General features: G+C 39.5%; 1 protein-coding gene across 2 annotated transcripts in view; it reads right to left on the bottom strand.

Moving 5' to 3' along the window:
• The window catches only part of HERC5 (HECT and RLD domain containing E3 ubiquitin protein ligase 5), a 53,386-nt gene extending 29,863 nt beyond the window's left edge, over window positions 1-23,523 (bottom strand). The window contains exons 1-11 of one of the 2 annotated variants that reach the window (XM_037529539.2): window positions 23,230-23,523; window positions 21,473-21,593; window positions 20,493-20,569; window positions 11,658-11,879; window positions 10,173-10,264; window positions 9,804-9,934; window positions 8,007-8,152; window positions 6,406-6,482; window positions 4,200-4,303; window positions 2,928-2,987; window positions 1,557-1,650 (exon numbers count right to left, since the gene is read on the bottom strand). In XM_037529539.2, the coding sequence (XP_037385436.1) occupies window positions 1,557-1,650; window positions 2,928-2,987; window positions 4,200-4,303; window positions 6,406-6,482; window positions 8,007-8,152; window positions 9,804-9,934; window positions 10,173-10,264; window positions 11,658-11,879; window positions 20,493-20,569; window positions 21,473-21,593; window positions 23,230-23,494 (1,389 nt within the window). In that variant the 5' untranslated portion in view covers window positions 23,495-23,523. Of the gene's footprint in view, window positions 1-1,556; window positions 1,651-2,927; window positions 2,988-4,199; window positions 4,304-6,405; window positions 6,483-8,006; window positions 8,153-9,803; window positions 9,935-10,172; window positions 10,265-11,657; window positions 11,880-20,492; window positions 20,570-21,472; window positions 21,594-22,696; window positions 22,989-23,229 lie in introns of those variants that run through there. The other variant, XM_037529540.2, reaches the window with a different exon arrangement.
• Window positions 23,524-23,911: the final 388 nt, after the last annotated feature.

Here is a 23,911-nt window from a genome sequence, read left to right as displayed (position 1 = left end):
ACTAAAACCATGAGCTTCTTTTCACCTTTCATTTTGCATTAGGAATCAGAGTCCCCACACATACCAATTATTCAAATGGTTGCCAAATAAATAAATAAATGAATGCCAAAAGTCTGAATCACAATCACAGAAATCTCAAAATAAAAGGAAATATTACAAGTCTTAGGAGCCACCTATCCCTTCTGAAACAAAGATTACTCTGATTATGCTGCTTACACACTGTATGATACTGTTCTGGCACAACCAAGGCATAATTAGTTTTAGTGAGAAACTGGTCCAACCTTTTCCCTTCACAGATGCAGAAATAACCTATCTTTAGTGATCTTTCCACTAACTAGTGCATAGTAGTGCTGATAAAGGGATCCATTTTACTCCAGACTCTTTAATTGGGCTGTGGTCCTGCAAAATTAACAGAATTAATCTTTCCATCTTTTCTTGGGAGAAGAAAAGTGTGAGAGAAAGAACTTGTAATGAAGTTATGGAATGCTGGCAGTGGCAGAGAGAGTAACCAAGCAAGTGAGGGAGTGGGCAGGGACGGTGAGGAAGACAGGTGAAAGAAGACAGCAACATGGAGAGGAAAAAGAATGACAGGTACAGAACGAGAGAGAAACAAAGAGAGACACCAGAGTGAGAACAGAGAGAAAGAGAGTGAGAGAACATAGGAAGTAACCACCTTAAAGCAACTGGAACAACAGAATGGGAAAATAAATTAATAAAGCTGTAGCAAGAAAATCAAAAGAAAGCATGTTTGGAGCATCTGCCAGTGGAAACCTAATGACAGTAGTAAGTGTCATAAATCAAAGAAGCAATACTCACAGAAGGAAAAAGAATATCCTAGAGATAAGGAAATGCAATGGGATAAAAGAGAGGAAGAATTCAGACAATTCCTTGGTGAAAGGACCTTCATATTACAAAAGGTATTCTAAAGTCTGTATTTATGCTTAAGGAGAATTACATAAAAAATGCTGTTGTTTTAGTGCACTAATCTCAACAAATCTGCCTATAGCCTTGAGTTGAAAAAAACTACCTCTTGGAGAGTGTGCAGATATGCGTATGTATGCAGGCACAGATGAACTATTTAGACTATTTGGAAACTATGTGATTACTAAACCAACTACTTTGCCCTAAATAGGCAAACTGCAGGGCCTCCCTGGTGGCGCAAGGGATTAAGCATCGCACTATGAAGTAAATTGCAGCCTCAGAACGAGTTCGATCCCCAGCCAGGTAGGAACCCACATGGCGCAGCAGACCTCTCTTGTCTCGCCTGCTGCTCCCCTCAGCAGTGTATTTCAGTCGGTCTGCCTGTTCTGTTCCCCATTCTGTCTCTGGTGAATCATCTCGACCCTCCCGCACATCTGGCCTGTACCCCGGTTCTTGTATAAATAAATAAATAGAAAAGAAAAGAAAAATAGGCAAACTCCAGAATGCTGACTTCCACTTATTCTGCATGTGCTATAGGATCTCAGAGAATCTCAGAACACTTCCTGTGAAACTGAGCTTTTAAGAAATCTTTTAGTATATTTTCTTTTTCCAAATAACAGTCTGAAGAATACCACCGTGTTAGTTATCCAGTCCTTTTGAGATAACTCCTTAAAGGTGTTTCTTGCTTTATTTAAATCCAAATGCATAGACATGGTTTCTGTAGCTATTCTGTGGAAGGAAAATAAATTTGAAAATGGATGGATATGGAAATGGAAAAGGACACTTCAAAATCAGATGAAAAGTTTTTTCTAAAGTATGCATTACTTCAATAAAATTTCCTTTCCCCTCAACTTTACAATAACTGTCATACTCTGGACTCAATACAAATACAATTAAAAATATAGCTGACAATGTGATTATTTCTAAAATGCAAAAAAAAAAAAAAAAATCAAGGTTTCATTCGCTATAACCTCGGAATTTAACTCAGGTATTGTCTTATCTTAGATCAATAATCAATAAATATTTTCCAGTAAAAAGTCATTAAAAAAGGTAGTCTTGCTATTTCTGAAAAAAACAAAACAAAACAAAACAAAACAAAACAAAAAAAAAACATTTTTCCCAGTCATATGAACTAAAAGTAAGGTCCAAAAGGAGGTGGCTTTAGAACAGTAAATTTTTTTCTTCCAGTAGAAAGTTACTTTAAAATGTATATCTTAGCCCATAACATGTTTATGGTGACTGAATATATCCACTGCCTAAAAACAGATATTCTTTATAAAATATGTTTAATGTCTAAAAATAGGAAATGTTTTTAAATAAATAAACATTACAAAAATACTTACGAAAGTGCAAAGACATAGTTTTGTAATATTTAAAAACTTAATGAAGCTGTAATAACTTCCAATATTGGTTAAAAAAATTAAGGCACAGCCATGCAGCCATTCAAATAGTTTAAAAAATATTAAACATTGAAATTGAATAAAATCTAAAATATGTTAAATGTAAGGCAATGTAAAAATATGCCTTTTTGTCAAAGAATACTGCATGTAAAAAAATATATATACAAGTGCTAGCTATTACTCTCGAGTGGTGGATAAAAGGGATGTTTCATTTTCTTTTTATTGCATGTCTGTATTTTTGACATTTTTATAGCGAGCGCATTATTTGCTTTTTTTTTATTTAAAAAATGAACTAATACACAGCTAATTATTTTACTCTCAAATCATTTTTAAACAATTTTTCAGTTATTTTTAATTGAGGTATAACTGATAAAACATTATATTAGTTTCAGTTGTACGATATAATGATTTGATGTTTATCTTTGTATATATTTAAAAATGATCAACACAGATGTCTTGTTAACATCTATTACCAAACAGTTACAGGTTTTTTTTGTGGGATGAGAACTTTTAAGATTTACTTTCATAGCAATATTCAAATATATAATGCAGTGTTACTAATTAAAATCACAACACGTTATACACAGAATTTATCATATGTATTACCTTTCCTTTAAAAAACTTCCAATCAGACAAGCAGGGGATGAAAATATCTCTCTGATTTCCCTATATTAGGAATAAGAAGGTAGTTAAAGCAAAGCAGATTATGGCTCCTGATAGCAGGAAACTTTGACAAATGAAACATCTCATCACTATCCTTGAAACTTCTCCCTATCTCAGTTTGTTTTCATAGTTCATTGGGAATCTAAAAGTCATTCCATTTGTTAAATTTCAAAATTTCAGTAGCAAACGTGGGACACATGCCCCAAACAAAGAAGCCACAGGGAAAGAGGAAAAAGGTTGACCTAAGGTCAGTATTTTCTTAGACAAACAAAAAACAAAACACTCCCATCCTACTCAACTTTCCAAGCCCTGTTTATTTCTGTTCCACTGAAGTGGGGAAAAACAATTAGCAGAAATTAAATGGAGGGTGGGATGGGATTGTAAGCTCAGTTCTGTCATACAAATAATTACACAAATAGTTCCTAATCATTTATGCTTTGCAAATTATGATTCAACTATTTTGTATAAATACTTCCCAGAATTAGAGAATCATACTTAAAAATCTCTAAAAGAGGATGTTTGGAAAAACGAGTATAATCTTGACAGACACTAAGATTTCTATCGTTTACAGCAAGGTTGCCCAAGCTGTTTAGCTGTGAAAAGGAGGTCCACAAATGAGTGGCTCCCACCAGGTAAAGCAGGGTTGGGAAACTACAAGTTGCTTTCTGCTCAGAGTCATAATATACACAAACATACCAGAGCCCAGGGAAATCCTGCAGTAAAGCGAGCCGTCCTCATGAAGCTTACATGTGATGGTGAATTTATGTGTCAACTTGGCTAGGCCATGGTACTCGGACATTTGTCTAGATGTTACTGTGTAGGTCTTTTTCAGATGAGATTAACATCTAAATCAGTAGACTCTGCCTCCGTAGTGTGGATGGTAACTTATCCAATCAACTGACGAGAAAAAGGTTGCGGTCCTCTGAGAAAAGGAGTCACTCCCTCCAGGCTGTCTGGGACTCAAGCTGCAACACTACTCCTCTGCCTTACAGATTTTGCACTTGGCCAGACCCTATAATCATATAGGTCAATACCTTAAAATAAATCTGTCTACACCCATACATACACACACATCCTCTTGGTTCTGTTTCTCTGGTGACCTCTGAGTAATTGACCACTAGTTGGCCACAGTATCTTACACTCTACTTTGTGCAGAACCAGATGGGGAAACATTACTTTAGAGGTTATATAAACAGAGAGACACCAGGGGTGTACCTTTTTGTATTCTGCCACTGTGTAGTCCCCACACCAGCAATCCATCTCTTTACAGTCCCTCCATTCAATGTAGGAATGTTCCTCTTCAGATTAACATAGGAATTCTGGAAACAAACAAAAAAGTAAAATACAATAATTTAGACACAACAGAAATAGTTACCCAATTTGGGGGCACATCTTAAGGCTACAGGGTAATATTGATTTTTACATATGGATAATATACCTCTGAAAAATCATAAAGTAAGATTCTACCGAGGAATAATCACTCATTTGCCTAGTTGACAATTCATTATTTAAGGGGGTTTAAATGTAACATAAATTTCTCTGTGTCCCAATATTCAGCATTTCATAGAGGTACTGTCAGATTATACTGAACCTAAGCTAGCCCTGAAGGGAGACCCTAAAAGGAGAGTGTGTAGAAATGGGAGGAATTTGATTTGTATTGGTTAAGCAGGGCAAGGAAGTTATGGATTGATTATTCGTAAGCTTAAAAACCTTCTTTTTTTTTTTATGTTTATTTATTTATTTATTTTTTTTCCCAAAATTTTAAAAACTACTTTTTCATTTTCTTAAAAGCTATAATAATGTGGTCTTTATGGTTTACATATGCATTCAGTCTTTTCCCTTTATCTTTTCTTTCTTATGGAAATACATTTTTCTTGTCTAGATAGCCTTTTATCCCCACGCCCATGGTAAGTTGCTTCAAATTCTTTGTATATTCAGAGAAATTTAAAAGTAACTTTTAGAAAATAAAATGAATTAAATATAATTACTTGGTAATGTTTTAAATTTTCTCAAATATTTTGGATTAACTGGATAATATTCTGGATATTAACTGGATAATATTCTGCAGTGATGCAAAATGAGAGTTAGAATTAGTGATTTAGAGGGACGACTGCAGCATGAAGTAAACTAATTACTCTAGCAACTAAACACTGTTTTTATTATTACAATCCTAACTTAAATGTATTGACAAGTTTTCAATTGAAACCATCAAAGATTGGGGGAAAAATAAAAGGAAAAAGCTATCTATTTTAAATGTGGCTGATTAGCTTTAGTCTGACTACTCAAACTTTCCTTTCTATCCATACCTAGTATCTTTTTTTTTTTATTAGATAATAAATTTTATTGTTATATTCCCCATACAATTGCAGCCCCCCCATTCTGACCCCAATCCCTCCCCTCCCGCCCCCGCCCCCCTAAAAGTGTCTCTGGTTCATAGTTTTTTGCTGATTTTGATTTTCACTTTCTTATAGTTATTCATTTTCCTGGTCCCTTATTTAAGTTTTCTAGATTCCTGCTATGAGTGAGACCATCCGGTATTTTTCTTTTTCTTTTTGGCTTATTTCACTGAGCATGATCCCTTCCAGCGCCATCCATGTTGCTGCAAATTCCATGTGTTTATCTTTTTTGAATGCTGAGTAATATTCCATGGTGTATATGTACCACATCTTCTTGATCCAGTCATCTATTTTTGGGCATTTGGGTTGTTTCCAAAGCTTAGCTATTGTAAACAGTGCTGCTATAAACATAGGGGTGCAGGTGTTCTTTGGAATTGATGTTTCTGTGTCCTTTGGGTAAATTCCTAGGAGTGGAATTGCTGGATCATATGGAAGCTCTATGTTTAGTAGATCCAGAAATCTCCACACAGCTTTCCACAGTGGTTGGACCAGTTTGCACTCCCACCAACAGTGCAGAAGAGTTCCTTTTTCTCCACACCCTCGCCAACATTTGTTGTTGCTAGTTTTTTTAATATGTGCCATTCTCACTGGTGTAAGATGGTATCTCATGGTAGTTTTGATTTGCATTTCCCTGATGACAAGTGATGTTGAACATTTTTTCATATGCCTGTTGGCCATTTGCATTTCCTCTTCTGAGAAGTTTCTTTTTAGCTCTTAAAGTACTGGCAAGCAAAATCTCTTTAGAATGCCAACTCACTAGTAAGTAAAAACCACTGGCAAGGAACTTTCTAAAAGGTAAGTAGAATCTAAGGAAATCACAGATTCACATTTGCCAGGGAAAAATCTGCTGATTTTTTTGGGGAAATATCTATGTAGTTAATACAATAAAGTATCAGTTATGTCTAGCCAGTCCCCAAATATCAGTTTACTAATCTGATGATTTGGAATTCACCAAATCTGGATTCTGGAACCCTTGGTTTTGCTTAACATACCAAGTTATAAAATATCTAAATATCTATTTTTACCTCTGGTTTCATCCAGAGCAAAATGCTTTGATTCCCTCCAGCAATCATTAGTAACACCTTTCCTGAGATGTGGCTTTCTGAAAGGGATATAGAAAAGGGAAGAGTTTAACAAAGTAATTTGGCACAAACATGCACACTCAATTTAAATAGTTTCTGATTCTTCTTAACCTTAGTCCTTTAATTTTTTTTTAAAGATTTATTTATTTATTTATTTATACAAGCACTGGGTACAGTCAGAAGTGCGGGAGGGTGAGAGAATTCACCAGAGCCAGGGTGGGGAGCAGAGCAGGCAGAAGGACCAAAGTACACTGCTGAGGGGAGCAGCAGGTGGCAGGAGAGGTCTGCGCGCCATGTGGGACCCTCCTCCGGTGGCTGGGGAGCAGCTGGGGATCAAACTGGCGCTGCAGAGGCTGCAGGCAGCTTCGCAACCCAGTGCTCAACCGCTGCGCCACCAGGGAGGCCCAGTTAGTCCTTTAATTTTTTTTTTTTGATAGAGTCAACATATTTCCCCTCCATAAATATATATATACTATACATATATAGAAGAAATACCTATTTCAGGGTAAAATCTAATTGGAAAACATAGGTGATTTGCAAGGTTGATATGTGGCATCAGTTTAACACACATAATTAACGCATATATGCTTATATTTAAAACACAAACAAATATTTTATTAGGTAACTGTTTCCTGGTTTAATTCAGCTGCTATTACTAAAAAATCATATTCTACAACTCAAGATTTAACCAATGTTGCTGGTTGTCAAGAACGTAACTAAAAACCTCAAGTCTACATAATTAAATGAGATTATGAACTGCATAAGGCAACAACCGTACTGTTAATTTCCCCCAGAGGACTGAGAGAATTTTGGTACTTTATAATACCACTAAGCTTTCAGAAACAAGTAACTACGGTGTACCGAGGCACTTCTATGATAGTGTTTCAGAGGTAGGGCGCTGAAGTCACATAGGGCACAGTTCACATTCAGCCAAACCACTTACTGGCCATGAGAGCTGACAACACTTTGCTTTCTGTGTACCCCCTAGTAAAATGGGACACTGAGAGTATATATCCCAGAAGTGTTTACAATTGGTGAGAAAACACATTTTAAGCACAATCACAGTGCCCATGTGTCAGCTGCTCATCATTCTTTTTTTTTTTTTTTTTTGTGGGACCCTCGCCGGTGGCTGGGGAATGAAACGGCGCTGCAGAGGCTGTGGGCAGCCTCGCAGCCCAGTGCCCAACCGCTGTGCCACCAGGGGAGGCCCAGCTGCTCATCATTCTGAGGGTATTACATGATTATGGGCCAATTTAGCCAGGTAAGAAAATCAATCACCATGAAATTAATAAGTCTCTTGCAAACTGGAATCAGAGCTGCATTTGCTTTTGAATCAATAGTCTCTTTTATGCTGTATCATTTTTAAGTGCACAATAATCTTAATATGAAGGAGTAAGAGAAAACGAATGGTTGATTTAATAATTAGACTGGATATTTTAAATTGTTCATAAATAAAAAAAAAGAAAAAAGGTTTCACAGTTATTGTGGCCACAATATACACTTAGAAAAATCAGTGCCAACTTCTGTGCTCCTATAGAATTTACCAAATTTGAGTTCTTCATTTGATGGCAATTTCATGGGAAGTGGTATCAGTTGATTATGTGTTCCACCATTTCCCAGTTGTCCTTCTTTTCCAGAACCAAAAGAAAAGACCTTTCCCAAATCAGAAACATAGGCAAGTGTGTGCCACCTATTAAATAAAAGCACATACAGTCAATTCTCAATTATTCATAATGATGAGAGCATGCACCAATATAGTAAACTGCTGAAATAAAGTTTTCCAAGTGAGTCAAACTAGTTCTCAACTAGTTAACCACCTTCCAATGAATGAAATTAGCTATCTGGATGCTGACATGATACCAATATATGCTCGAGATGATTCTGGAACCCATAAATCTGTTCTAGACCATAATGCCCTATCCTCTCAAATGGTGTTTCCTTTATCAAGAAAATAATTTTCTGTTGCCTTTGATTCCTTTTCCAAGCCTTGGCTTGATATTTTCCACCTCTTGGAAGCCACCCCTGAATCCCTCCTCACCCTATCTTAGAAGATGGAATTAGGTAATGCTCTCTCTGAGCTACTACTCTGTTACCCAAAGATCACTGTCACACTGATTTTTCATACTGATGTGTTTGATGGTCTATATTACTTCATGATAACTGTGGACTCAGGTGAGCTTCCCTGGGTGGCAAAACTCTACTATACTATCATGTATTGAGTGGGGAAAAGGTACTATAATCCATAGCTCCAAGGGAAGTGGACCCAGGAAATTCCTTGTTTGGAACCTTCCTAGACTCTTTTTTGACTGCTTTTAATTAGTATCCTGTCCTCATACTAAATAAAACCATGATTATAATAGATTTCAGAGACTGCTGTGACTTTTTCCAGTGAATTCTGTTGTAGGGAGGTTTGCTCTGGTTTGTATTAAGAAACATCTACCTTGACTCTTTGTAATATATGCCTTTCAAAGGATTTTGTGTTATAAAAAGTCCACTGTGGTAAAGTTTCATTAGTTAACTCAGATATTGACTGCAGAGAATCTTATCATCCCAATAATCTGGTTAACCTTAATAAAACCCAATTATATAATTTTACTCTGAGATCATGATTATATGTCTATATACTGAAAGTACATATACCCATTTTTTAATAAAAATTTCAATAATCGAACAAACCCGTTACTTAGATTTACCCTGAATTTGCTTGTGTACAATGAGGAAAAAATATCCAGAAGAATAATAAATATGTCTAGGTAAACCATTACTTAATCCCACCAAAGCCCAGTATCTCATTGGCAAGAAGTAGATTTATGAATCTGATGTTCAAGGAAGGTAATAAGTAAGCAAAATAAGGTGTCTGAGCAAAATTTTCTGCTTTTGTTTAAAAACAAAAATGAGTATCAAACTCCTCAGAATAGTCCAAAGCACCACTGCTACTGACTTGACTGTGTTCATACTAGAAGAATGATGGTAATCAGGAAGCACACTGGCTGCCCCCCAGGAGCTGCAGAAAAGAATGATTATACCAATGAATGATCCTTTGTGATTCATGTTATTTATACTTTCCCAAAATAATAATGACATTTTCCTTGAAGATAAAGCGAACTGAATTGGTACAAAGGGACTTCCTGAATCTCTTTTTCAACAGAAAATGAATTATATTTTTAAATTATATTTTAAAAATCAATAAAAACAAATATATACTAAAATATTTATGATTATACGATAAAGTAAACTAAGCTTCTTTACACATGTGAAAATTTGTTATTTCTATCTCAAAGAAACTATCTAAATTTATTATATTAATTTCTAGCAATCGTCACTGACACTTTACATCTTACCTTCCACATGCTATCTGGGTCACTCTACTTCCAGCAAGTTCAGTCACCAAACGGGGTTTTAACTCATTCTGTGTTGAATTGTGACCAAGTTGCCCAAACTTTCCAGCACCAAAGGTAAATACCAGCCCATCCTAAGGCAAAGGAACTCATATCAGACTCTCAAGAAACATGACACAAAACACAAAAGTAATATTCACGGACACAAAGATATCAGTGAATTAATTAAAAGCACTGTCAAAGCAAACCTCAGAAACCATCAGGAGGACCTGTAGGAAGTGACAAACTTCTTCCATGGGAAACATTAACTCCCACACCTCATATTCTAGTGCTTCTGGAATTGCAGTCAAACTGAGACAAGGGTACACTCACCTTCGTGAGCAGGGCAGTGTGAGAGCCACCACATGCGACAAATTCAACTTTCTGATTATCCAGGGGTTCAATGAGGGAAGGAGAATCTTTACCTATGCAAAGGAAATAACAGTTGAAGTGACCAATACTGAGTGTCACACTGGAGCTCCATTCTGCTGTAAATTACCCAGATGAATTCCTCAGCCTAGCAATCATAGTTCCCTGACACATTCTGACAAGAAAGACCATTTGTTGGAGTATTTAGGCCCACAGGTAGGGCTGGGGAGGGTGTGACAGTGGTCAAAGGGTCAGACTTGGGTACACCCACCTGTGAGAGACAAACCCCTTCCAGAGTCCATTCTGCTCTTTTTAACCTATCTTCATTAACTTTAACTGCAGCATATCTGATATTTCCAATTCCGAACTAGAATAAGCCTTTTAATGAATGTAAAGGTTCTTTATTTCTTTTAAATTCTCTATGGTGGGCCTCCTAGGTGGCGCAATCCACATGAAGCAATCCACAGCCACTGCAGCACAAGTTCGATTCCCGTCCAGCCAGGGAGCAACCCACATGGCGCAGCAGACCTCTCCTGACTTGCCTGCTGCTCCCCTCAGCCATGTACTTCAGTCAATCTGCCTGTTCTGTTCCCACTCTGTCTCTGGTGAATCCTCTCACCCCCCACACCTCTGGCCTGTACCACACTCTTGTATGCATAAATAAATAAATCTTTAAGAAAAAAAAATTCTCTATAGTGTCCTAGCCTCACACTACCTCTTCTTTCTTTCACAATTATTTTCTTGTCAAAGCACTTAGGAGATTCCACAAAAGCAGTTTAACTGCCCTTTATACATTTCCTGTTTCTGAATATTATTCTACTATTGAATTATGGGTCCTCTTGAGTAATTAACATCAGACCACAGAAAAACATACTGTTTGGCCAGTAATCCAGCATGTATAACCACAGTTGGTAAAGGAGCCAAGATAGCTGCACCTGAAAACTCTAACAAAATGCTTGGGCTCATGAGAAATTTTGCCATCTGCTTTGTGGAGGTAGTTCATGAATGAAACACACACAGAGATGTAATTAGTGCCTTAAGAATAAGATTAGGATATGTGAATTCCTAAATAGAATTTTGGTATCCTTTTGTCAATATAGAATTATGTTAGTAGATATTAAGTGCCCAGGTCTAGATAAAAGTTATGTGACTCCCCAAGTCCTACAGTTAGTTAACTGTGAAGTGGGAATCAGAATCCAGGTATACCAAACTCAGGTTCAATGATTTTCCCTTTTGCCACAGGACCTTGACAAGCATCTTAACTAGAATAAAAACTTCCATACTAAGCATGTCCTTTATACCAATGATGCTCTAAGACAGAGATAACCAAAAAGACCAGTGCAAATGAAAGTGAGGATATGAACTCTTTTTGACGTGGAGGTCCATGTAAAATTCATTTTTTATGTAACAAATACATGTTGATAATATAATTTGAAGATATTTCCATACTGTCAGTGTGGTCCAGGCCTAGTTGTCCAAAATTATTTCTTCCCCATGAGTAAACATTTCCGGACATGGATAAGGCCATGCTGTGGGCTTCCCCTGCTGAGATCTGCACCAAGGGGACTCCTGAGAGCTGCTCTACAACCTGCGGTACAGGGATTGAGACAAGCGTCCTTCCCACTCCGAGCTGGCCGTGTAAGTTCTGTCCCCAGGCAAAAAGCTCACCGCCTGGACATAAATAAAGAAAACGAAATTTTAGGAAGTTAAATACAGCAGATGTTACCCAAGAGTGTTATCTATGCTATCCATACTATAATATCACAATACTCACATTCAAACTGACAGGACTCTCAGATCCCATATGTCTGAGTCAGAAAACACAGACGAATCTTCTTTTTAGCAGCAACACTTACACTTTTTTATCTCCTACTTCAAAGAGTACTGTTATGGATAGAATGTGTTCCTCCCCAAAATTCAATGTTGAAATCCTAATCCCCCATGTGATGGTATGGGGTGGGGGGTCTCCTTGGAAGGTGATAAGGATTAGATAAAATCATGAGGGTCAAGACCTTGTGAATGGGGTTAGTGATCTTATAAGAGATCCCCGAAGATCTCTTATACGAGATTCCTCGGCATGTAAGAAGATGGGCTCTCACCATACACCGAATTGCTGGCACCCTGAATTGGACTTACAGCCTTCAGAACTGTAAGAAATTACTTCCCAGTCTATGCTATTTTTGTTAGAGTAGCTCGAAAGGACAAAGACAGAATAAAGCCAATGGAACATATTATAATCAAACTCAAGCATAACAAATCCACAGGATGGGTCCATGAGAAACAGAAACATCTGGGAAAATAAAATCTAACACTAGTATTTTCTCTCTACCCCCCTCCATCCCTTTTTTCCCCTAAAGGTCCTATAAACAACTTGAAAATACACTTGAAACTGCAGCACAGTATCTTCAGAGTCAGCACCTTCTTAATTAATTACAGGGAGCAAACTTAGTCAAGAAAATTCTTAGATGTTATCTAATGGAGTTGACAAAAGCCTGATGTAGTCTGCAAAAACATATCAGAGAATTAATACTTACTGAGCATATCTGTTGGGAGGCAGAGCCTTTTCCTTAAATATAATTATCACCAGACTGCCAGCCACCAGGAATATCAAGAGCAGCATAATCAGTTCCTTTTCTTACTTCCCCAACCTTTATCTTGCTAGATTGTGATTTATAGATAATAAACCCTGAACATCTTCCCTCCCCACTCCCCAAAGTCACTAGACCCTGGACTTCTTGAAGGCACTGTGTGTCTATTTCATCTTCTTTATCTAAATATGCTAGAAACTCAATAGGACATAATATTTGTTCACAAATGGAAGAAGTCAAATCAAATGAGTACGCCCATTTTTTCCAACACATATGTACAATCTTGAACCTTAAGAGGGCCTTCAGCACAGGTCAAATACTGGATTATTTATATTTATTTCCCTTGAATCATGTTTCCATTTGGTTTATGAGCTTGTTATTTGTCCCATAGCTTTTAATTTTTTTTTCCTTTACCATAAATTCTACCACTCCCCTATCCTGTTTCTTCCAAGTTTCTGTAGGAAACAATACATTGCTTCCATTTTCCACCAGTATGGTCTGATGATATCTAGGAAGATTCTCTGACTTCAAAGGGTAATGGTAAAACACTCAAAAGGCCTGCAGACAGATGACAAAAGGATACCCAAGGGATTCTGAGTTCCTTCCAAGGGAGATGGAAGAGTTCTAAGGATCTGAAAAAGGGTGGCCCCAGGCCTGGTCCTAATTCCAGAGAATGATTTTGATTACTCAGAGATTTTTTCTTTCATATTTAAAAAAAAAAAAAGGGGAACTGCTGAAATAAATTTCTATTTCCAAGATAAAACCGCTCTTGCCTGGGGTGCCATACTCAGCAAAGTGAACTTTTCTATTCCTGGTAAATGCTCCACTTGACCAGAAATGAAGTATATGCAGTCAGCCAATTCCCAAACAACATGCTTAGAAGGCAGGACTCTACACTAATTTCCTTGATCCAAAAGATCAGACATGCAACCCCAGCCAATCCAGCCCAGTTGCTACTTACCTACCTCTAAAACTCTGTAAAACCTGTTATTACCCCAAATCCTTACAAACTGTTCCAGGGCCTCCCTGGTGGTGCAAGGGGTTAAGCACAACACTGTGAAACTATCTGTAGCCTCTGCAGCACAAGTTCAATCCCTAGCAAGCCAGGGAGCTGCCCATATGGCACAGCAGACCTCCCCCTCTGTTGCCAGCTGCTCCCCTCAGCAGTGTTTTTCAGTGGATCCACCTGTTCTGCTCCCCTCTCTGTCTTTAGTGAATCCTCTCACCCCCTGCACCTCTCTCTGGCTTGTACCCTAGCTCTTGTATGCATAAATAAATCAATCTTTAAAAAAAAAAAAAAAACTATTTCATTGCTTGCAAAGTACTTTGCTTTCCCAACCATGCACTGTTTGTCTTTGAAGGACATCAAACCCATTGCCAAACTGTTTAGTTTTGTCATATCACAGAACAAAATTTAGGAATAGTAATGATGGGAACTTGAAGATTTTATAGGTCCAAGAATTATTTTGTATTTCCTTTAAGAACAGGGTTCTAGTTTAACTTATATGTAGAAAGCAGTGAAACAAAACAAAGGTTCAGACAAAACCAAACCAATAACAGACCCTAGAAATCTGACTGTGGAACAGAGAATACCAGAGAGGATGGGAATGGTTGGAAAACAAAGTGGGGAGGGGGTACAATGGCCTATGGTGGAGAACTGTGGGTGTCTTGCTGGTGAATGCTGTGTGGTAACATGCATCTGAGGAGGTGTAATTCTATATACCTCTGCATCACACTCACTACAGTGTTAGTAAACCAGTGTTACCACATAAAAATAAAAGGATCAAAAGCATGGAGGAATAGAGAGGCTGGAATCACCCTTTCCCTTAAAAACAACTATGTAATATTTGCTTCTAGGAAGATCCAGAGGCTTTGCTCCAGATTTACAGCCTCAGGACCTTCCCAAGGAGTTTGAGAATTAAGGTTGGTGGCCACTGAGAAAGAACAGGAGGAAGCAAAGGGGTGGAAGGGCAACCCAGGACAATGTGAAATTCCCCAAGGAACTTTGCTGACATGACAGACCCAACCTGTGGCAGTGGGAACTATGCAGACTCAGACCTGGGAAACTGGGAACTCTGCAGACTCGCATGGGTACCGAAATCTCCTGCCACTTTCTCCTCCCAAAAAAGATCAAAGAAAAGCCAGGCCAAACTCCTTATAGAGCCCAACAGCACAAAGAAGGACATTAGAGTTAACTCCAGAAACTTTTGGGAAAGTAAACAAAGGACAGGTATATCCCAAGGCTGAAGAAACAGCAGCTGAGGTAAGGGCAGGAAGGGACAGCCATTGTGGGCAGTCATAGTGTTTTAAGTTGGTACACACAGTTGCCTTCAGGCCAAGTGCAAATTAATCCAGCATGGTGGTCTAGACCTTGCTCTCCCAAACTGGGGGAACAAAGCTTCACAGATGCTCCACAGAAAGGAACAGCAGGGAAGAAAGGTGGGAAATGAAGACAAACTAAGCACAGAACACAGCTTGATGTGGAACAAGAGACAGAGGTGACCAACATCACTCCTCAAATTGAAATTTTGTATTAAAGCCCTAGACCCCCCTCCTACCTCCACTTCATCCAACAGGTAGCCTGAGAAGAGAAACAAAGGTAAATCCCCAGCACCCCAAACACACACACACACACACACACACACACAGCTATTAAAAAAAGCAACATGCCTTTAACTAAAGGCATGCCTAGGAAGCAAGGGACATCTCAACATAAGATAGAAAAGTAAAATGAGGACAGAAGTGCTGGAACAAATACAAAAAAGACAAAAATAAAGAAACAATAACTTCAAAACAACAATATTAGAAATGTTAAATGAGCTAGTGGAAGGTCAATCAAAGGAACATAGGCAAACACAAGATCTCAGAAAGGAGATTCAAGGACAAAGAGATTTCTTCACAAAAGAGATTGACTGTATAAAAAGATCACAAAAAAGATTCTGAAAGACGTGCAGACAAATTTAGAAAACTCTTTAGGTAGAATTAAACTGACCAAAGAATTATACCTTTAGAAGAAGGTATATACGAATTATACCTTTAAAAGAAGAGTCAAGACAAAGGAAAAAATGAGGAAACTGAGAAATATCAGACTCAATTGGAAGAGGAAACCTAGGGACCTCAACAGGGAAAGAACAAAAAACAGGAACAGAAACCTTATTCAAAAAAATAATAACTGAGGGCCTCCCTGGTGACTTCTACAAGAAAACAAAAACTGAAATACATGTGCCTGAGCAAAGTGACAACAGAAATGTAAGGTTAGAAGCATGAGCAATAATGCTGAATCAACAATAAAACACTAAGGTGGAGAAAGAAATGGGCAGAACTTCTATAGTTAAGTGTAAAGGACCTAAAATATGAAAATTTAAGTAAAACCCCTTTGGTATTCACTAACCAAAAATCCGGAAATAGACTCCCACAAAGAAGCAAAAGGTGATAGAAATACTAAGGAGAGCGATTCAAAAACAGTACAGAGAAACAAATAGAAAAAGAAACAACAGAAAAATAAAACAACTAAAAACCAAAAACAAAATAATAATAAACAGTGTATATCAATAATCAAGAATGGTCTGAATTCAGCAATAAAAAGACATAGGGTAACAATATAAATGAAAAAATTCCACCCACCAGTACTTTACAAAAGACTTATTTAAAAATAAAAGACAGGGCCTCCCCCGGTGGCGCAGCAGTTGAGCACTGGGTTGCGAAGCTGCCCGCAGTCTCTGCAGCGCCACTTCGATCCCCAGCTGCTCCCAGGCCACCGGAGGAGGGGGGTCACACATGGCGCGCAGACCTTTCCTGCCGCCCGCTGCTCCCCTCAGCAGTGTGCTTCGGTCCTTCTGCCTGCTCTGCTCCCCGCTCTGGCTCTGGTGAATTCTCTCACCCTCCCGCGCTTCTGACTGTACCCAGTGCTTGTATAAATAAACAAACAAACAAACAAACAAACAAATAAATAAATCTTAAAAAAAAACACAAAACAAAAAAAAAATCAATACACAAAAATCAGTGGCATTTCTATATGTGAACAATGTATTAGAAGAAAAGGAAATAAGGAATACAGTTTCATTTACAATGAAATACCTGACAATAAATTTAACTAAGGAGGTGAAGAAACTATACACTGAAAACTACAAAACTCTGTTAAAGAAAATAAGACACAAAGAAATAGAAAGATAGCCTGTGCTCATGGGTTGGAAGAATTATCATTAAAATGGGCGATATTACCTAAAGCAATTTATAGATTTAATGCAATACCAATCAAAATGCCAATGACTTTTTCTAAGGAAATAGAACAAGCAATTACAAGATTTATATGGAATCACAAAATGCACCAAATCGTTCAAACAATTTTGAGAGAAAAGCAAAGCAAAGGCAACAACACTTCCTGACTTCAAACTATTACACTGCAACAATAATCAAAACAGAAACTCTGACCAGTGAAATAGAATTGAAAGTCCAGAGATAAATCCATATAAATATTGATAGTTACTCAAGAGCTATAGCCACATAATGTAGAAAAGACAGCCTTTTCAATAAATAGTGCTGGGAAAAATGGACAGCCCCTTGCAAAAAAATAAATAAATAAAGCAAGACCCGTATTTGACTCCATACAGAAATCAATTCAAAATGCATTAAAGAGGGCCTCCCCTGGTGGCGCAGCGGCTGAGCGCTGGGTTGTGAGGCGGCCCGCAGCCTCTGCAGCACCAGTTCGATCCCCGGCCACCGGCGAGGGTCCAACAACAAAAAAAAAAAAACAAAAAAACAAAAATCAAAATGCATTAAAGATTTGGACATAAGAACTGCAAACAGGTTACGCCTGCCTGGTGGTGCAAGGCGTTAAGTCTCAGCACTATGAAGCTATCCGCAGCCTCTGCAGCATGAGTTCAATACCCAGCCAAGGAGCTAACTCACATGGGGCAGCAGATGTCTCTTATATTTCAGTCAATCTGCCTGTTCTGCTCCCTACTCTGTTGCTGGTGAATCCTCTCACAGTCTCTCCCACCTCCCGTCCCCCCAAGCCACTTCTATGCATCTCTAAATCTCAAAAAAAAAAAAACAAAAAAAAAACAAAACGCCCAAACCCAAAAAAACCAGAAAACAAAACCAAACTGGAAAACATAAAGTACTTTAGTGAAAATATCGGGGGGGCACACTATAGGATATCTACCATGAAGATGTATTTCTAACACAACCCCAACGGCAAGGGAAACAAAAGCAAAAATAAACAAGTGGACAAGTGAGACGAGATCAAACTTAAAAGACTTTGTACTTCAAAAGAAACCATGAGAGGGGCCTCCCTGGTGGTGCAAGGGGTTAAGCTCTGTACTATGAAGCAATTGGAAACCTCTGCAGCAAGAGACTGATCCCCCACCGGCCAGGGAGCAAACCAAATGGCACAGTAGACCTCTCCTGTCTCGCCCGCTGCTCCCCTTAGCAGTGTATTTCAGTCAGTCTGCCTGTTGTGTTCCCCACTCTATCTCTGGTGAATCATCTCACCCCCCGCATCTCTGGCCTGTACCCCAGCTCTTGTATGCATAAATAAATATTAAAAAAAAAAAAAGAAATAAACCATGACAAAAAACAAAAGCAACCTAAAGAATGGGAAAAAATATTATTAAAGTGTGGCATTTGCATACTATACTTCTCACAAGGGGAAAAATCTACAAAATTTACAAAGTTCTTAAATAATCTAACAACAAATAAACAAATGACCCAATTTAAAAAATGGGCAAAGGACCTCAATAGACACTTCTCAAAAGAAATCATTAATATGGCCTACAGACATGAAAAAATGTTCAATATCACTTATTATAAGGAAAACACAAATTAAAAACCACATTGATTGGACCTCCCCTGGTGGTGCAGCGGTTGAGCGCTGGGCTGCGAAGCTGCCTGCAGCCTCTGCAGCACCGGTTCGATCCCCAGCCGCCAGCGAGGGTCCCACATGGCTCGACAGACCTCTCCTCCTGCGTCCACTGCTTCCCTCAGCAGTGTCTTCGGTCTGTCTGTCTGTTCTGCGCCCCGCTCTGAATCTGGTGAATTCTCTCACCCTCCCGCGCTTCTGACTGTACCCAGTGCTTGTATAAATAAATAAATCTTAAAAAAAAAAAAAGTTGATTTACCACAACCCATGTGAGAAAGGCCCATATAAAAAAGAAAGGAATTAACAAACGTTGGTGAGGCTGTGGTGAAAAATGAACTCTCATACACTTCTTCTGGGAATGCAAATTGGTAGAGCCCCTGTGGAAAACAGTATGGAGATTTCTCAAAATAAAAATTGTGTATGATCCAGCAATACTTCTATTAGGTATTTATCCAAATAATATGAAAACTGTAATACAAGCTAATACTCATCCATGTTTATGTACATAGCAGCACATACTCAATGGAGTATTAACAGCTGTGAAGAAAGATGAAGTGGTAGCACTGGGGACAAAATCAATGGAGATCAGTCAAAAAGTGAAAGACTGGGGCCTCCCCGGTGGCGCAGCGTTTGAGCGCTGGGTTGCGAAGCTGCCTGCAGCCTCTGCAGCACGGGTTCAATCCCCGGTTGCTCCCCAGCCACCGGAGGAGGGTCCCACATGGCGCTCAGACCTCTCCTGCCGTCCGCTGCTCCCCTCAGCAGTGTACTTCAGTCTGCCTGCTCTGCTCCCCATTCTGGCTCTGGTGAATTCTCTCACCCTCCCGCATTTCTGACTGTACCCAGTGCTTGTATAAATAAATAAAAATAAATCTTAAAAAAAAAAAAGTGAAAGACTGATATTGGTTGGTTTCATTCATCTATGGAGTACAAATACTCAAAATACATATGCAAAGAATAGAATAAAACTTAAACTCAGCAAAAACAAGATAATGGTTAACAGAAGGAATGGGGGAAAAGGTGGATGGGGTAGTGGAGGGAAGTAGGTGGGATATGATCATGAGTGGTTTGGTGGAGGGGGAAAAAAGCAAACAGAGAAAAGTCAACATAAAAATTAATACTTATAAGCTGGGAAGCTAAAAGGTTAACAATAATTGATTTTTTATATTGAAGCAGAAGACCAGAGGTCTAGTCTCTTTAGCAGCTAAGAGATAACTGGTGGACTAGGAGTTACCACCAGAGTTGCAGATGAGGGTAAGTGGAAGCTTAGATACTATTGATCCTCAAAAAACAAAACAAAACAACAAAAAGATAAACAAAAAAACAACAAAGTCATGCTCTAGCCATTAAAAAAAGATGAATTCTTGCCATTTCTCACATGGATAGGCCTTGAGGGGATTATACTGAGATAATTCAGGAGGAGAAAGAAACACTGTAGATTTCACTCATTTGTGGAATACAAAGTTGAAAAAGGGAAAAGAACAAACAAAACTGAAACACAAATACCTAGATAAGTGAATGGTGGTAACCAGGGGGAAAAGAGGTGGAGATTAATGACAGAGGGGGCTGGTAGGTTGGTGGAGGATGGTGATTGGCCATTTGCTGGCGAGGGGGTGTGTGTGTGTGTACATGCAAAGGTGAGGTGAGAAATTATATACCAGAAATCACAAAGTTTTGTAAACTAATGTTACTTTTAAATAAAAATAAAAAAAAAGTGCTCTGAGCATATCAAGTTCAAAGCCATATTTTTGTCCCATTTACAAAATGAAACGTACACATTCTACTAGTAATATATAAACACATATTTACTCCCTTTAAAAAGCTATTACAGAAACATACCTTTTGAAAGTGCAAGTGAGTGATGATCTCCACATGTGACCTGAATTATAATTTTTTCTTGTAAGATGCAATGAAACCTGAAAAAAAAATTAATTTCATAACAATGGCATAATGAAAGCCACAAACTGAGTATAAAATTAATTGTAACTAGGAATGAAGCTCAATAAAAAATTCAAATTTACTACTACAACATTCAATACAGCTAAAATTTTTATTTAAAAAACTATGTTTTAGGGCCTCCCTCGTAGCACAAGGGATTAAGTCTCAGAACTATGAAGCTATGCAGCAGCCACTGCAGCATGGACCTCCTGCGCAAACCGCCCCCCCCCCCAAGGGAGCTACTCACATGGCACAGCAGATCTCTGACTTGCTGGCTGCTCCCCTCAGCCCCACCTCAGCCCTGTACTTATAACAATCTGCCTGTTCTGTTCCCCACTCTGTCTCTATGGATCCTCTCACTCCCCTACACCTCTGGCCTACACCCCAGCTCTTGTAGCATAAATAAATAAAATAAATCTTAAAAAAACGAACAAACTATGTTTTAACTAGCAACTTAAAAGGAAAATAATGTGTATCGTATATTTGTAATAATGATTCTAAGAACTCTTTTACAAACAATTTTATGATGCAGGAATAATATTATTAACACAATAGCACACTTTTCCCCAAAGTGAAACTTTTTTCCTGGAAATCTGATTTACAGGATTATTATGAGAGTTGATGAATGAATGAATATGAAAGCCCCAGTATGGGAAGAAAATCATTTAAGTGTCAAAGCAACTGAAGATATCTTCCTTAGGAGACACATATTGGTTTGTAGTTTTTGATGAACTTCTACCAGTCAATTTCTGTCTTTATTTAAGATGCTACTACATAAGCAGGAAACAAGGATGATATGTTAACATTTTTCTAGAAATCTTATGACTGCCCTTTGATTTAAATTAAAACAATATTTAAAGGAAGAAAAAAATGTTCTCTACCTTGCATTTTCTACACTATAGTTATATTCAAATGGTTTTCCATCTGAGGATAGAATCAGCATGTGGTCTGCTCCTTGATCCAGTGAATGTATCTTCATCCTTCTTCCTAACTTAATGCACTCTGCAGAGCAAATCCAACCAGAAACTACCATCACTCTGATTATTAAGCAATATTATTATTGATTACTATTAATACACTTAAAACACCTACAAAAATTTCAACTAGACAAACTGTGACTTAGAAAGAACTTAAAAAAATCAAGAATAGAATGGAGACAAATTAACAATGACTATCATCTTGACAACAGACTTTTAAAAATTTTTAATTTTTGCTTTAAACCGAACATAACCTTAAAATAGTCAAGGAGATGGGGCATGGGCACTGGTGAGTTAGTGGAGGGAATTTAAAAAAAAAAAAATCATACCTCTTATCGAAAACAAAAAATTTAAGACTCCTGTTTAAAGTTGAGACAGAGAAACTAAATAAGAAGTTACAGAATGAAAAAAATCTATTAAGGAAATGGAACTTAATTTTTGGACATTAACTCATTTTAGGAACAAATATATTGGGTATTCCAAGATGTACCCTTTTCAAAAAAACAAGTAACAATAAATCCCTCTTGATTGCTCGACAAAGCCAAGGTCTATATTCTTAAAAGGAAGAATTACTTGGGGTATTATTTTTAGAGGATACTGGTGAAAAAAAATAAAAAAGGTTATTTAAAAAAAGTCTGCCTAGTCATTTGAAGAAACAAACCTAGTTTCCCTAGAATTGTTCCCTAATTTCCTAGTGCATCAAAAACTTTAAAAATAGAAGTTTAAATTACTATAAAGATGAGTACATTAAAAAAAATCTTGGAGCGTAACAGCTTTCTAACAACACAAAGTCCATTAAAAGAAAAGATTAAATTAGTAGCCTATAAAATAATTCATCCTCTAAAGGCAAGCTAGGGAAATTATTACAACTTATAAGACGGACAAAGGGCTATTTTTACTTACTATTCAAATAACTTTCAAATAAATAAGAAAAATACCTATTTTTTAAACGACAAGCAAAAATGTTGGCACAGTGCACTGATAAAGGAATGCAAATAACCCATCGAAGAAAGAAAAGGTGCTGGAGAACTCCATGCAAGTTAAAAGCAAAACGAATTACCACCTCTTAACTCAAGAGATGGAAAAATTTTAAAGATTCAGAGCGAGTGCGTTTGCTATCTCCCCCACCTGTAAAACAGGAGCCACAGTACTTAATCTCTCCGGACGCTACCTCACGAGAGAAGAGCACTCTTTAAACGATTTGCAAATTGCAAATTACGATAATATCAGTGAGAACAACAGAACCAGCCAAAGCCTCAGAAAGTCAGAGCAGGCTGGTACTAAAGAGGAGCGAGTGAAAAACCAAGTCTGAAAGAGAGCCCAAGATAAAGAGAGAATGGCTGAAATGAAGATGCTGCCTGGACAGAACTCCCTTCCCAGACGGCGGTCAACTCGCTCCCGAGTGAACCGCCAGTTCCTCACAACGTCCCGCCAACCCCGCGGCCGACTCCGCGCCCAGTAGCCGGCCGGACGCGGGCGAGCCTGGCGGGTCCCGGCGCTGAACGCCCGGGCCACGTGGGCTCGGTGGCGTCGGGGCCCCTTCTGGAGCGCCTTCCCCGGAACTCCCGCCACTTTGAGTTCGGGACCCCCGGCCCCCGCCACCGGCCTCGCACCCTCAGCCCGGGGCGGGAGGGCCGGCGGGCCTGCCCGGCCCCACTCACTCGGCTTCCGGGCGCCGCCTCTCCCCGCGGGCAGCTGGTGGACCTCGACGCCCGCGCCGCCGCGCCTCAGCACCACCAGGCGCCCCTGAGAGCAGCACATCTGGCGCGTCGCCTCGGTCCTCCGCGGCAGCGCGCGGTGGAGGCCCGCGGCGCTGGGGAACAGCCAGAGCTGGGTACCCCGGGGCTCCGCGGGGCGGGACTCGGGGGGCAGCCGGGGCGCCGAGCGCGCGCCGCCCCGCGACCGCCTCTGTGACCTCTGCTCCATCGCCGCTTTCCCGGGCCCCACGGCCGCGCCTCAGGCGAAAACGGAGCCCCGGCTGGCCTCGTGGCGAGACGCGAGGGGAACCGCCAAGGCCGAGCGCGCCCCCTGGGCCGGCGTCGCGGCGACGTGCCAGGGCGACCCCACCGCGCCGCGGCGTCGAGGCTCCGCAGCCGCCCCCACCCCGCCTGGCGGACGCGGGGCTCGCGACGTGCGCCTCGGGGGCGGGGCCTGGCCCCAACGGCGAGCGGGGCGCGGGGCTGGGATTTTCTGGAAAGGGCAGGTGAGACGCGAGGGAGTCCACACTGGCTTGCGAGGCGACCAAGCAGGTGAGGAGGGGAGTGGGCCGACCCGAGAGAGCGTCCCCGGGCGGGGGTGGCCATCGGGAATCCGGCGCCTTCGAGGAAACGCGGGGGTTCCACC

This window comes from Talpa occidentalis, unplaced genomic scaffold, assembly GCF_014898055.3.
Source record: "Talpa occidentalis isolate TD23 unplaced genomic scaffold, MPIMG_talOcc4v2.1 talOcc4.6, whole genome shotgun sequence".
In the NCBI taxonomy this organism is placed as follows: domain Eukaryota; kingdom Metazoa; phylum Chordata; class Mammalia; order Eulipotyphla; family Talpidae; genus Talpa; species Talpa occidentalis.
Note: the sequence above shows the minus strand (reverse complement) of the source record. Positions and strands in the feature narration are given on the sequence as shown.